We start from the raw sequence: 16,001 nt of genomic DNA on the forward strand, positions 1-16,001 counted from the left end.
ATGAAGCTATGATGAGATTAGAGTGGTTGGATGGTGTTCAGAGGGGGTCCACATACAACATACAGTATAAACATCTCTCTCACAGACAAACACACGTACACCTCATTTATGAACTTACCAGAATGGGAAGATGATCAGGCGTGTTACCATAAACACGATGGCAAACACAACGAAAATACTTTGGCAGGTTTTCTCCCATTTGGCATAGTTGAATACTTTCGCAGACTAGACAAAAAAAAATTGTATTGTTAGTACACCACTTATTAAAACACACTTTGAAATGAATCTATTTGTATGTTCTACATTCATATTGAATGATTCTGCAAACACCAATATATAGAGAATCAGGAAGTCATTATTTGGAGAGAGGTGAGGGATGGGTGTTGCAGGCAATCCAGTTAGCAAGGTGAGTACTATGGGGCTGAATCCTACACAATTCATCTTCATTATCAAACTCCACCTGTCCACCAGAAGATCTCTGACTTTCTCCATTCTAGTCATCTCAACTAAGATGGCGCTGCAGATAGCCCCTTCGGTGTATTAGTACACTTTGTTTTGTGCGTTAATTCAGTGTTTATACAGTACACCAAACTCTTTCACCAAGGACGAGCTCCTAAACATTAGAGAAACAACTTCAGCGGATTACTTTCTCACTTTTCTCTCTTCTTCCGTGGAATTATCGGACATTCTTGTAAAAGGTGCCCTCACCTGCATCCGTGCAACGAAACGCCACAGGAGAGGGAAACGAGCCGGGACGCTCGTTCGCCTCCGGAGCTGCGGACTTTGCACGCCGCTACCCGGAATATTTCTCTCTAATGTGCGTTCAATCAAAAACAAACCTGACGAGATTCAGCTACTGGTTAGTAGAAACAGAGACTTTTCTTCATCTTGTGTTTTGTGCTTCACTGAGAGCTGGTTGTGTGGATCGATCCCAGACTCAGCGCTGCAGCTTCCAGGCTTCCAGCTGTTCAGAGCGGATCGAGACATGGAGCTCTTTGGCAAATCAAAAGGTGGAGGAATATGTTTTTACACTAACAGTGGCTGGTGCAACGATGTGACAGTGATTCTGCAGCACTGTTCTCCCACTCTGGAAACTTTTATCATCAACTGCAAACCCTGTCACGATCTTGGTGTTATGTCACGGTTTTAGTGCTGTCTGTCTGGTAATGGGTTTTGTTTTGCTGTTCTGTTCTCCCTGTCTCTTGTTTTCCTCCTGTGTCTGATTGTCTCATTGTGTTCACCTGTTGCCCTTGTGTTTCTGCCTCCCTTACCCAGCTGTTTCTCGTCCCGTGATTACCCCTCTCTGTATTTAGTCTTGTCTTTCCCTATGTTCCCCTGTCAGTTCATTGTTGGTGTTTCCTGTCTCCCTCAATGTCAGTCACGGTCAGCTTTTTGGTGAAGTATTTTCCTTGTGTTACTATGTTATCCATGCCATGTTTTTTGATCTTCAGCTTTGAAAATAAAGCTCGCCTTTTGTTTATAGACCTCTTACCTTTTTGTAGTCTGCATTTGGGTCCTACCTTTTCCGCGATCATAACAGAATGAACCGATCAACTATGGACCCAGCGGATTTTTATGATTTTGACTTGGATCTGTTCGATCTGGATTTCTCCCTTCAGTGTTATCATGCAGAGTGGAGTGGAACCTCGTCTAGAAGGGACAAAGAAGCTATCCTCAAAAAGGCACAAATGGAGGTGGCCAACATGCCTTGGTTGAGGAACTCGTTGCCTGAATGGCTCAGAGTTTTTTCACGTAGCCCTGAGTGCCAGTCTCCATTTTCTGACCCTTTCTTGGGATCCCGCCTGGCGTTTGGAGGTCCACGGAGTCTCCAAAATACCTCTAAAAGACGCAAGGTCAGGAGGCCAGCTCGTGCTCCAGTACCGGCCCACACAGCCATGGTTCCGTGCTCCAGTGCCGGCCCATACAGCCATGGTACCGTGCTCCAGTAACATCCCACACAGCCATGGTTCCGTGCTCCAGTGCCGGCCCATATAGCCATGGTACCGTGCTCCAGTAACATCCCACACAGCCATGGTTCCGTGTTCCGGTTCCGTGCCGGGCAGCCTTGGTCCCTGCTCCAGTACCGGCCCACACAGCCATGGTTCCGGCTCCAGAACTGGCCCACACAGCCATGGTCCAGGCTTCTGTTCCGGTCCCAGCAGCCATGGTCCCTGCTCCAGTACCGGCCCACACAGCCATGGTTCTGGCTCCAGAACCGGCCCACACAGCCATTTTCCAGGCTTCTGTTCCGGTCCAAGCTGCCATGGTCCCAGCTCCAGTTCCGGTCCCAGCAGCCATGGTTCCGGCTCCAGTTCCAGCCTTGGTTCCGACTCCGGTTGCAGTTCCGGTACTGGCTCTTCGGCTGACGCCAGCAACCAGTGTCCTGTCGGCGTACCGGCTGACTCCAGCTCCCCGTCTCCGGTTGGCTCTCTGGCCGAAGCCAACCCCCCGTGTCCTGTCGGCGTACCGGCCGACTCCAGCACCTCGTCTCCTGTTGGCTCTCCGGCCGACGCCAGCCCCCCATGTCCTGTCGGCGTACCGGCCGACTCCAGTACCTCGTCTCCGGTTGGCTCTCCGGCCGACGCCAACCCCCCGTGTCCTGTCGGCGTACCTACCGACTCAAGTCCCTTTTCGAGTCCCCTCTCAAGTCTCTTTGAGTCCCTTCTCGAATCCCCTCTCGAGTTCCTTTCCAAGTCCCTCCTCAAGTCCCCTCTCGAGTCTCTTCTCGAGTTCCCTCTCAAGTTCCTTTCCAAGTCCCTCCTCAAGTCCCCTCTCGAGTCCCCTCTCAAGTCCCTTCTCGAATCCTCTCTCGAGACACCTCTCGAGTTCCCTCTCAAGTCACCTCTCGAGTCTCTTCTCGAGTTCCCTCTCAAGACCCCTCTCAAGTCCCTTCTCGAGCCCCCTCTCAAGTCCCTTCTCGAGTCCCCTCTCAAGTCACCTCTCGAGTTCCCTCCCAAGTCCCCTCTCGAGTCCTCTCTTAAGTCCCTTCTTGAATCTCCTCTCAAGTCACCTCTCGAGTTCCCTCTCAAGTCTCCTCGAGTTCTTTCTCAAGTTCCTCGCTCCTCGCTCCTCTGTATCACCGGAAGTTGATTTGTCTGCGCCATCTTGAGTACCGTCCCATGGCGCTTATTTCTGCCGGAGGACCGAGGAGCGATAATGGAGGAGCGATAACCGAGGAACCACCAGGCCATCCTCCGATGAAATCCACAGATACTCGCCCCGCCCCCTTACTGTGTATCGCTCACTGATTGGACGATGCAGCGCATGCACTGATCTGATGCTTCTTGACATGAGAGCAGTTTCCCAGCGGAGTGAAGAAAATACATGAACCTCACGGGAATCACTCCTCAGTTTATACCGTGTTTTGTTTCAATTCATGTTTCATTTAGTTACAAACATGTGATATATCTGAACAACAAAGTGGTCAAAAATCATTTTATTCATTTATTGGAAACATTTTCATAATAATAATAAATGTAAAACAGGTATGAAATACCTTATGACAGTAAAACAAGAATACAGTTTAAAAGGGGAGTGATTTGTAAAATATCCATAAAGAAAAAGTAAATCTGTTTACAGTTCTGTTTCATATGGGTGTTGAGAGATGTATCCATAGATCTCTTCATGTTGCTCTCAAAGTGCACCAGATTGATGCTTTTAACTTCAATATTTAAAAAAAAATCTTCCCGGGGGAGCATGTCCCCGGACCCCCCTAGAGGACGCCCCCCACTTGTAAAAAATAGCACTCTACCCCTGCTTACACCTATATGCCGTGAGCTGATTATCGAGCCTTCATTGTAACAGTCGCGGGTGTACTGTGTATGTGTGTGTGGGGAGTGTTGCATTAGAAACTTCCACTGTAGCGCCCGGTACATTAATGGGAAACCCTACATGTTTGAGCACCCTCTATGAAACGTCAAGCTACCACACAGCACCCCCAAAAGAAAATCTCTGGCACCGCTATTGTGGGCTAAGCCCCTAATGTTTCCAAGGCCCGGCCCCCCCACTAACACTTTACGCAGACTCTATATGCATTACATTACTGCACACAATGTTTAAATATTGCTTACTGCACATATTTTATATTCTATAATTTATTGCATTCTATTTCGATGTAAATTACTGCTTATTTTATTGCTATCTTACTATATTTAAATTTGTATTACAGTGTTCGTAATATAGTTCGCTATCTGTGTACTTTTTTAGATCTTTGTTTTTTATTTTTATGTATTGACACCTAGTAAAATTTCTCGTACGTGTGAACCTACCTGGCAATAAACCCGTTTCTGATTCTGAATAACCAACTAAGATACAATCTGAAAGTACAAAAGTACAGTATTTGAGTATATTTACATTAACTTTAAAAAGCACATAGGAGGAAGATTAGGAACTGCAGAGAACCGAGCTAAGAGTTATCTGAGTACAAATAATATATATATATTCATTTACTACGGTCTGTTGACTGCCTCAGAGTTAAAATGCTCCCTCTGTAACTTTAAAGTAGACGTAGAGTAGCCGTGACTAGGCCGTGCGAAGCTACATCGGTGCTTTCGTCAAGCGGAAGTAGGCGTGGCTAAATCTAAACTTGGTTGGAAAAACGATAGAAACCGCCCGGCCTCCTGGCCATGATTTAACATGTCAACCAGGATATTTCACTGACCCTCATCAGGTATATAAGCAGCCTAACCCACCTCCTATCTGAAATTGTTCAGCCTAACCACAATATAACCTTAACCATAGTTTTCATGCACTAAATGTTTAAAAAGATGACTGACAGTAAACATAATCAGAGAGTGTGCAGGATCTTCCAGCATCAACAGGTTGTTGGGCTGTTTGAACCTGTGTGACTGACCTCCAGTAGAACATCAGAGGCATCATGGATGAGCATGACCAACGTTCCTATCCGGATGTAGTTGGCACACCAGGAGAATGATAGCAGTACCAGTGTAGCCAGGTGGTGGATGATCTGCTCCTTAAAGTCCTACAGGAGGAAGAGAAACACAGTCAACCTACCAACAACCCAGTAGTCTCTACCAGACTAATACACAGCTTTCCCATTAGCACCATTTTGAGGATGGATGTTATTTTCATCTTACTACATTTAAAAAATGTCTTAGAGTCTAACCAGTCTTGGGACTAACTCTTATTAAAAGTACGTTTTTATTGCTAAATCACATATTTTTTTGTGGCCAAGTAGCAAATATTTCAAACGCTAGCTAGGCTCTTTTGGGACACATTGTTGTGTCGTTTTCCGATGAACATGATGGTGTGAAGTCACAGGTCTACTTCTCTCAGGCTTATTTTAGGGAGGATAATGATTTAAAATAATTAGCATGCTTTTTTGGGGAGAGTTACATTATGGGTTGAAAAAGCCTTTAATAGAACACTTTTTTTAACTTTTTTACTAAATGTAGTACAGACGAGTTTGTGAATATACTGTGTTTTATTCCTTTTATTGGGAATAAAAGCTGAATATTTAAACATCAATAATTCAGGAGATTTAATTAAGTGTAAATGTTAGCTTGTGAAAACCACAACTCACCTTTCTCTTAACATCAAAGGCAACGCGTAAGAGGAGTGAGCCGTAGAAGCTCATCTCCAGGATGTAATACCAGTACTGAGACTGCAGCATGGACTGAACACACACAGAAACAGAGGCAGAGCATGTAACATGAAGCCAGAGTGAATCTCAGTCACACAGTACACACTAATGTCCCTCAGGGCTCCGCTCTTTGTCCTAACTCCTTTATCTGGCAGGAGGAAACTTTAGAGGAGACTATTGTTCACTCACCTCCATTTTAAAAGCTAAGAACAGACTGAAATGTGAGCTACAGTAGGGGATCATATATTCTCCAATCACAGTGTGTAAGGCCGGGCTGCATCATTGTATTTGTAATGAATGTGCCTTTTAAATAATAACCTGTAAAGCCTCATGTATATTCCTTCCATTAGTACAGCTTTAATAAAAACAAGTCATAGGTGTTGCTTCCTTGTAACACAAAGACAATAAGCATGTCAAACATTTATATTTATTATTACCTTTATGTTTCAATTCTTTGGTAGTAGCATTTGTTTTATTGATTGGTTTCGGGATGTATTTCAACAAATATAACAAAGACTAATCTAAAATAAGTTGCCCACCCTAACTTTAATATGATGACTATGGCGTATAAAAACCATACAAACCTGCTTTGGGAAACCTTCCCATACTTCCCGGGTGTCATAAAACCATTCTTTCTGCAAAACCATGGGGAGAGAATTTTTTTGTGTTAGTACAGCTACAGATATAGAATTTTATGGAATACACAGAGCCACACCCAAACAGCTGCTAGTGACTTTAACATTCAACCTCAGCTATCTAAAGTTTCTATTCACAGTAAAATCATGCTACTGGCTGAGATGGAGTCATTTTTATTTTTATTTCAGGTACTCACATCGTACAGAGCTATCAGTCCTCCAATGAACGCCGATATGTAGAAGACAAACCTCCAGCTGTAGGAAGCAAAGGGGAGAGATGTATGGACAATGGCTATTTGAGGTATTCCTTTATTATACTATTATCAGTACACACACACACACAGTGACGAAGATGGGCCACACACGCACACACACACACACACACACACACACACACACACACACACACACACACACACACACACACACACACCACACACACACACACACACACACACACACACACACACACAGTATTGACCTGGCCTCTCTGAACTTCTTCAGGACTCCAGGAAGGTCCTGACTGCGTCTCCTCCTGAACCAACGTTCAACCTGTCTCACTGACAAACTGCTTTTCTTAGACAGTCCATCGATGTCTGCCTGGAAAGATGACACGCACACACACAAACACACACAGGTAAAATAAAAATGTTCTGTATTAATGAATGCAGTAATAAGCAATATTTGTAAATCAACTGAAGCAACAGGGACAGTTGAGTTGAGTTGAGGACTCTTGTTGGTGTGGTTGTTGCAGATATGTGCAGTTAACCCAGCATTTTGCTTGATGACCCGTCAAATCAAAAGTGCGAGAGGCTGTTAGCTGCATAAATTACTTCCAGCAACAAATCATTTCCTTAATGGTATTGCAATAGTGAGAGTTGCAGTTTAATGGCATTAATATCATTTTATATAATATATATTCATCTATACCAAAGCAACCTCTTAATCCAGATATTTGACCATGACTCGCGTATGCATGCACGTGCACAGTTGTGGCATGACCACCAAAACAGAAAGATATGGACACAAGATGTGTGAAGCTCCGTTAGAACTGCACCCCTGTCAGACGAGACATATACCACGTGATGACACTAGGCTCGTGTTGTGTTCAAGGACTCTGACCTTGGCCAGGAAAAACAGGCACTCGCTTGTTTAATTATTTTGCGGTCTAGATTTAAAAAAAAAAAATCTTTTTTGCGTGTGTTTATAAATTACCTCGAGGGCCGTACCAAATGGTCTCGCGGTCCGTATACAGGCCGGAGGTTCCCCACCCCTGATCTATACTGACCCTTTCTGTAATAAACAGGCAGCAGTCACTTATTGTTTCTGTCACAAACTTCGTATAGGACTCAAATGCACGACCCGGGTAAAGTATGAGAAAAATACTTTAGTCCAAAATAGTTCACACAAAAAAATCGACACTTGACGAGGTGAAAAAAGTTTCAAAAGGCAACAAAAGAAAATCACTCACTAAGTGAGGAACACAACTTACTAAATAACTCAGGAGCATGAATCAGGCTTGAGACATGAAAAAGTAATCGCTGGTAAGCTGACTACTGGCATGGAGACAGGACAAGAGGAACTGACACAAGGGAAGGGCACAGGTAGAAACAATCAGGGCGCTGATGAGAGCAGGCACACACACACAATGATAGGGAGTCAAGGGACCTGAGGGCTGTACGACGAAGCTGGTTCAACCTAACCTGGATATGTTTGAGTTAGCAGGTTGGCCTAATCCAAAACATACGCGCTCTCGCTAAGCGGTCCTACGACGCGGGTTATCAAGTGGATCGCTCAAGCCAGCCGTGTCCTATCTAGTTAGGTGCGCGTTCACATGAAAGGGGTAGTATCTGGAGCATTCGACCAATCACAAACATGGAGAAGCATACTGACAGCGCAGCGTCATACTTCCTGAATGAAAAGTGAACTTTAATATTAGACATATGAAGAAGTTAAACTTTAAACATCCATGACTTAAACACTTGATCCAGGATCAAAGCCACAGAGCTGCACCTGCAAGGTGAATACAGCTGGGAACAGAACAAGTGTTTGAATGCGTACATTAACAGGTTTATGATATCACCCCGTCTAACACACGAGTGGATCTGACTTTAATTACATTTGACTCCAGTGTTTCGACAACTTAATGTGTTTTAAGTGGTTTAATTAGTCATGTCAGCAAAACCAGCGGGTATTTCACTTTGGTTGTTCACTATAAATAGTATATATAGTATGATAGTCACTCACAAAGGTTGTGCCACTCGATTGTTCCCCCTCAAAAACAATCTCCAGTGTTGTATATTCTACTCGTAGTGCATTTTTACATTTGATGAATTTTCAAAAATGGGTTGTTTTTTGTTGTGTTTTCTGTAGTTCTGTCCTGCATTTCTGTATTTGGTTATGTTGATTTGCATTGAGTGTCTGTTTCGGGTTGTGTTTTCTCTATGTGCTGTGTTTTCTCTAAATGCAGTAAAATACTTTTTCCGCTAAGTGAAAATGTATTCTTATTTTCCTTGTGTTATTGTAACCTGCAGTGCTGTACAGGGCACATACTCTATTGGAGAGAACTGTGTTTACCTGAACAGGATTTCTACTCTGAGAGATGTAGTAATGTTCCAGGATGGGGTTGTCCTCTGCTTTCAGACGCACTCTCTGTCTGATCCCAGCAGACACTGCCAGTGGTGTTGCTATCAAGCTGGAACACACACACACACACACACACACACACACACACACACACACACACACACACACACACACACACACACACACACACACACACACACACACACACACACACACACACACACACACACACACACACACACACACACACACACACACACACACACACACACACACACACACACACACACACACACACACACACACACACACACACACACACACACACACACACACACACACACAGGGTTTAATTCTAAGCAGGTCAGATTCAGCAGAGGACATACAGAAAATCTTGTTTGATGATGATACGTTTTATATATAAGTGCATTGGAACAGCCTGCATTATTTACAATTGATTTAATAAATATGATTATTAGTAGCGGTCAGTTAAAGTGCTGCCAAAGATTGATTGTGGTGGTTGTATTCTCCAGCCACCTCCCTTGTGTGTGTTTTCCCTTCCCCTGTCTGTGTGGGCGTGGTGGCTGTCACTCCTGGCTCCCAGCTCAACCTCCACCTGCTGCAATCAGTTGGGCACCCTCCTCTGCTACACACCTGATTTCCATCAGCCATTACTAATGGCATATCAGCGGAGGCTCCACAACCTGTCAGCGCCAGATCGTTGTTTAAACCCCAGTGGTAAAACTCTCAGCCTTCTCAGCCTTCTTAGAATTAGTTAGCTATTTCCGCTACACTTGAATGTTCTTCTTACCTGTTCTTCTTGTGCTCCAGGATTACTCTCCAGCCGAATTACTCTCCACGCTCCTCCACCTCAACAGCCGCTAGCAACCGGATTACTCTCCACGCTCCTCCACCTCAACAGCCGCCAGCAACCGGATTACTCTCCACGCTCCTTCTCCTCAAAATAAAACCTTTGTAACACTCTGCCGTGTCCTGCGTTTGGGTCCTCTCAGATAACCGTAACATTGATACTATATGTATAAGGGCCATTCTAAAAAAAATACCCAAGGCATTAGTCAAATGTTTATGAGCTTAATATTCACCTAATCATCATCTATACCTCTATTCAGGGGAGGACTGGGACTAAAATTCAGCCCTGGAAACTGACCCAGTCCGGCCACATGAAATGTCAAATGTTAGAAATCCGCTGTTTATTATTTAAAGTTTTACGTCCGATTCACTCCTTTTTTCCTCTCTGTACACAGCTCCAGTTTGATCATTGGCCTGTCATCAGATTGCATTTTTAGTTGCTGCTGTAGTAGCGGAAGTTTAGTAAAATTATTTTTGATGAAATACTCAAAATCTCCACCCTCCATAATTGCACTTGCTTCAGTTGCTTGCTACTTTTTAAGGGCAGTGATGACAGTTACAATACGAACTGAAGTTGATGCGATTTGATTGGATTGTGAGGCATGACGTAAGCCTCATCTGATTGGTCAATCCCTCAATTTTTTTCACCAAGGGAAGCCAATTTTGGCTGGCCTCCTCTCGCAACAGAGAGTGCAATCTACTGTTTCACCATAACATCTAGAGGGTCGCTGTTTCACTCTTTGTAAAATACTCAATGAGAATGGGGGAGAGACGGGCCGGCAGAATAATTACCGAAACTAAACACAGTGTTTTTATTTATTTATTAAAATGATAACTACAATCCAAAAAAACAGGGGAAGCCTGACTTCCCTTGGCCTCCAGGAGAAAGCGCCACTGAGTTCAAGGGATAATTCTCACCCACCTCTTGCTCTTGCCCTGCACTTGTATGTGCCAGTTGAGATGGTTCTTCCACCAGCTCAACTCTGTGTCCCTCATCATGAACGCAGGAGGCTGGCTGTATATCTGAACTCACGCCCTCATCATTCTCTTCATCATCTTGCTCTTGTTCTAAGTTGCTGCTGATAGTGCTTGTAGCAGCGCTGCTGCCAAAAAGGTCAGTCAATTTGCGACATGTATATGCTCCACCTGCGAGTGACTTCACCTTTTTTTCTCTTGCCTTCTCGGCCCACCTTTTTCTTTTCGTTTTCTTTGATTTTTATCCATGTTTTTTCATTCTCCCTGTCTGCCGCGGCGTCTAATCCCTTCTCTTCGTGTGGCCGGTCTTTATTCTTCTTCGTGTGTGATTATTTGACAGATAAGAACCACACAACTGCATTAGCGGCCACTGTCGCCCTCTGTCGGCCGTCAGCGCAATTTAAATGATGACGTTAAACCTTTTTTTCTTTTAAAGTGCCGGCCGTCAACGGCCCTTGACGACCGGCCGTTCTGTGGTTCTCCAGATTCTACAGATGGCCAGTCCGCCCCTGCCTCTATTGGTAAGTTGCTGTCCCAAACCTTATCCCCAATTTTAATTCATAAAAATAACATTTATATTATTTCTAAATAACCCCTTTTTTTTAACCAGGACATCACTCTGCATCCCTGCCCCTCGTAACTGCATGGCGATTAATACAATCCCATCATTTTTAAGTAAATGTTTTCCAAGGTAGAAAAAATCGTCACTTAGGAAATAAATTGTAAAGATTCAGAAGTAAGTCATAGTTTTAGTAGTGACAAAATGGAAGGTTCAATCATCTTTTGTAAGGCAATGACCATGCTTACAGCAATGTTTTTTATAATTATTATTCATTTATAGTTGCATTTTATTGAGAATATTGAGGATACAGACACAGAGGGAGTGATAAGCTCACTAATGCCCCTTTCACACCAACGCGGTTCCAGGGCCGGTTCGGAGCTAGAGCCTGAAATGTTTTTTCCTGTTCACACCGCAGCGGAGCCGCCTCTAAGCTCCGGAATCCGGTTCGTTTCAAGCACCAAAAGATTGTCGGTCTAGAAGCAAGAACCGCATACGTCACGCTTATGTCGGAGGGGGGCGAGATTAACCTGAGCTAACAGTTAAAGGTGAGTATGGCAAATACAAGTTGTAACAAGCAGTAGTGCTGAGCAAAGTCACTAGAACGCAACCACACACTTGTGAAAAAAAAAACACACTTTATAAAGTCAGGCAACACTAACCAGGCAACGCTTCTAAGCTCCGGAAGTCTTTGAGTCTGTTTATTTGTACCTTACTTTGACCATCCGTTCGCTGTTATTGATCATTGTGGAGAGAGGCAGACGTTTTGTTTTGTATTATAGCAGCTATCAGATGGAATCAACACATGGGCTGCACAGGTTGTCATGTCTGACTATCACAAGTAGAATCATAATGAAAAATACGCCGGTAAAATGTGCCTGTAGAAAACGGCTTATGCCACAATAGGATAGCAACAAGTAGTCAAGTTATAGTCAGTTTGGCTTCGGTTGCTATGCTAACATCATCCATTTTATACCAAATAAACTTTCATAACAGCGTTGTGATGCCAAACAGCGTCAATTCATACTGACACACATTCACTTATGGGGAATTGGGGATATTTATTAGCTGCTTGTGTGACAGTGAATACTTTACAGCGGCCGCTGCTGTGAGTTAACGGGAGAATAAACTCCGGTGGAAGAGCAGCACTGCAGCGGTCGGTAAATGCCGCTGTAACACATTAATAAACAATGAACCACGGCACTCTGGAGAAAAGTATAAGGTTAGAGAAGTCGTTATTTAACTTAATCTGGCTTCGTGTGATTAAAAGCAACACGATCATCGACCCGACGCAGTCTCCCATTGTTGTTGTTAGCGCCGTTGGGGAGAAAATCAGCGACGTAAACTGTGACGTCATGACGCAGCAGCGGCAGCACCAGTCGGACTCTGGGCGGTGTGAACAAAACGGGGGCTGAAAAGAAGAACCGGTTCCGAACCAGAAAAGCTCTAGCACGGACCTAGAACGGGAACTGTGTTGGTGTGAAAGGGGCATAAGTAGTAAAGCACCAATAATGTATAAGGAAGGAAAGAGGAAAATAGCTGTTTTTACTTTAGAACTGTACATAATGGTTATATACTCCAAATGGACAAAGACAGTTTTCAAAAGGTTTCCAACTGTGCCTTTGAACCAATTATGTGGAATAGCTGGGTACCGAGTTTAAACAACATCAAATTGAAAAATTTTAACAGTAGAATAATACATATTCTATGATCTAGCTAGCAAATACCTCTACGGCACCTGCCCTTTTGTTTTAGACAGGGCAGATGTGTGCAAATCCTTTAAAGGGGTTAACCCACACAAGGCTCCTGGACCTGATGGCATCCCTGGCCGTGTTCTCAGGGTGTGTGCAGTTCAGCTGGCAGAGGTGTTCACAGACATCTTCAACAGGTCCCTGCTGCAGTCTGTTATCCCCACATGCTTCAAACACTCCACCATCGTTCCTGTCCCCAAAAAGTCAAAAATCACCAGCCTCAATGACTACCGCCCAGTAGCACTCACCTCCATCATCATGAAGTGCTTTGAGCGGTTAGTCAAATCATTCATCACCTCCTCCCTCCCTGACTCTCTGGACCCCCTGCAGTTTGCCTACAGAGCAAACAGGTCCACAGACGACGCCATAGCCCTCTCACACCTGGACCAGAGGAACACATACAGTGGGGCAAAAAAGTATTTAGTCAGCCACCAATTGCGCAAGTTCTCCCACTTAAAAAGATGAGAGAGGCCTGTAATTGTCATCCTAGGTATACCTCAACTATGAGAGACAGAATGAGGAAAAAAAATCCAGAAAATCACATTGTCTGATTTTTAAAGAATTTATTTGCAAATGATGGTGGAAAATAAGTATTTGGTCAATAACAAAAGTTCATCTCAATACTTTGTTATATACCCTTTGTTGGCAATGACAGAGGTCAAACGTTTTCTGTAAGTCTTCACAAGGTTTTCACACACTGTTGCTGGTATTTTGGCCCATTCCTCCATGCAGATCTCCTCTAGAGCAGTGATGCTTTGGGGCTGTTGCTGGGCAACACAGACTTTCAACTCCCTCCAAAGATTTAATATGGGGTTGAGATCTGGAGACTGGCTAGGCCACTCCAGGACCTTGAAATGCTTCTTACGAAGCCACTCCTTCGTTGCCCGGGCGGTGTGTTTGGGATCATTGTCATGCTGAAAGACCCAGCCACGTTTCATCTTCAATGCCCTTGATAATGGAAGGAGGTTGTCACTCAAAATCTCACGATACATGGCCCCATTCATTCTTTCCTTTACACGGATCAGTCGTCCTGGTCCCTTTGCAGAAACACAGCCCCAAAGCATGATGTTTCCACCCCCATGTTTCACAGTAGGTGTTCTTTGGATGCAACTCAGCATTCTTTCTCCTCCAAACACGTCTAGTTGAGTTTTTACCAACAAGTTCTATTTTGGTTTCATCTGACCATATGACATTCTCCCAATCCTCTTCTGGATCATCTTAATGCTCTCTAGCAAACTTCAGACGGGCCTGGACATGTAGTGGCTTAAGCAGGGGGACACGTCTGGCACTGCAGGATTTGAGTCCCTGGCGGCGTAGTGTGTTACTGATGGTAGCCTTTGTTACTTTGGTCCCAGCTCTCTGCAGGTCATTGACTAGGTCCCCCCGTGTGGTTCTGGGATTTTTGCTCACCGTTCTTATGATCATTTTGAACCCACGGGGTGAGATCTTGCGTGGAGCCCCAGATCGAGGGAGATTATCAGTGGTCTTGTATGTCTTCCATTTTCTAATAATTGCTCCCACAGTTGATTTCTTCACACCAAGCTGCTTACCTATTGCAGATTCAGTCTTCCCAGCCTGGTGCAGGTCTACAATTTTGTTTCTGGTGTCCTTTGACAGCTCTTTGGTCTTGGCCATAGTGGAGTTTGGAGTGTGACTGTTTGAGGTTGTGGACAGGTGTCTTTTATACTGATAACGAGTTCAAACATAGGGTTGGGTATCGTTTGAATTTCCACGATTCTGATTCCGATTCTACTTTTCGATTCCGGTTCTTAACGGTTCTCAATTCCGATTCTTTGAGGGGCAGGGTAAAAAAATGATACATGCTTCTTCCACCAAAAAAATTACATTTATTCGAGAAACTTTTACACAGGTTAGTTTACAGTAATATTCACATTAATCAGTCTGTTTATATTCACTGCTATGTAACTCTAACCTGAGAACCACTGAAGCTCAGTCCAACTTTTAAAAACAGTTCTTGTTGAGAAAAACAAGCATATCTGCCTTCTCAGGCATACCGGGGAAGAAATGTTTGAACATTTTAAAGTAAAATGCTTCAATCTGTTTGTGAATTGTGATCAAAATGTTTGAGACCCACTGAGATAACTTAGACTAAAGTGAACTATCTAAACACTCAGAGTCCTTTACCTCACTGAGCTGTAGTTATCAGCCACTCAGTCTGACTGGAGAGGACTCTCCCTCCACATCATTGTAGAAACATCTTCTTCTTCCGTTAGAGCAGCTAGCACCAGATGCTAATAACAACAGCGCGTACCGGTGCACCCCCCCTCGCTCGCACGCTCACTCGCACTTTGGCTGTGAGCCAACATCCCCCATTTTCATCACTTATAGCGCCCATCGTACAGGGCAAATGAAAAGTGTAACCGGAATGAAAAGGGTGTTACATTTACTTAATTATGAATGTTGTTACATCAAAGCCGAACATTAGGATGAGCACCAACGGTCAAAACATTTGTTTTCCTCCCAGAGCTGTCAGCGCAGCACCTCCACAGATCTGGTGCCCTAGGCGAACATCTATAACGCCAGTGCGACGGGCTGGCCCTGGTCTCAGGTTACGCTGTAGGAAGTGTAGGTACAACCAGAGCCATATAATAGTATTATATAATATATAATATAATATGGCGCTGGGTACAACCATAGATATATATAAACACGTGTTTATATATATCTATGGGTACAACGCTACATTTCCCACCCCGCCGCAGTCATACAGTAGGCTACGGAGAGCGGCGAGAAACATTTCCTCAGGCATCGAAAAGCGGAACCGAAATTCACATTTCTAAATGATGCCGTTGGAATCGAAATGTTGGAACCGGTTCCGGTTCGGAACCGGTTCTCGGTACCCAACCCTATTCAAACAGGTGCCATTAATACAGTTAACGAGTGGAGGACAGAGGAGGCTCTTAAAGAAGAACTTACAGGTCTGTGAGAGCCAGAAATCTTGTTTGTTTGTCGGTGACCAAATACGTATTTTACCGAGGAATTTACCAATTAATTCATTAAAA

The 16,001-nt window shown here is 44.0% G+C and overlaps 1 protein-coding gene across 2 annotated transcripts in view; it reads right to left on the reverse strand.

Moving 5' to 3' along the window:
• The window catches only part of cers3a (ceramide synthase 3a), a 53,475-nt gene that overhangs the window by 15,725 nt on the left and 21,749 nt on the right, over positions 1-16,001 (reverse strand). For both annotated transcript variants that reach the window (XM_034222487.1, XM_034222496.1), the window contains exons 3-9: positions 8,815-8,932; positions 6,719-6,837; positions 6,435-6,492; positions 6,187-6,237; positions 5,543-5,635; positions 4,853-4,981; positions 119-225 (exon numbers count right to left, since the gene is read on the reverse strand). In XM_034222487.1, coding sequence (XP_034078378.1) covers positions 119-225; positions 4,853-4,981; positions 5,543-5,635; positions 6,187-6,237; positions 6,435-6,492; positions 6,719-6,837; positions 8,815-8,932 — 675 coding nt within the window. The remainder of the gene's footprint in view (positions 1-118; positions 226-4,852; positions 4,982-5,542; positions 5,636-6,186; positions 6,238-6,434; positions 6,493-6,718; positions 6,838-8,814; positions 8,933-16,001) is intronic.

The sequence above is a fragment of the Gymnodraco acuticeps genome, unplaced genomic scaffold, assembly GCF_902827175.1.
Source record: "Gymnodraco acuticeps unplaced genomic scaffold, fGymAcu1.1, whole genome shotgun sequence".
NCBI lineage: Eukaryota > Metazoa > Chordata > Actinopteri > Perciformes > Bathydraconidae > Gymnodraco > Gymnodraco acuticeps.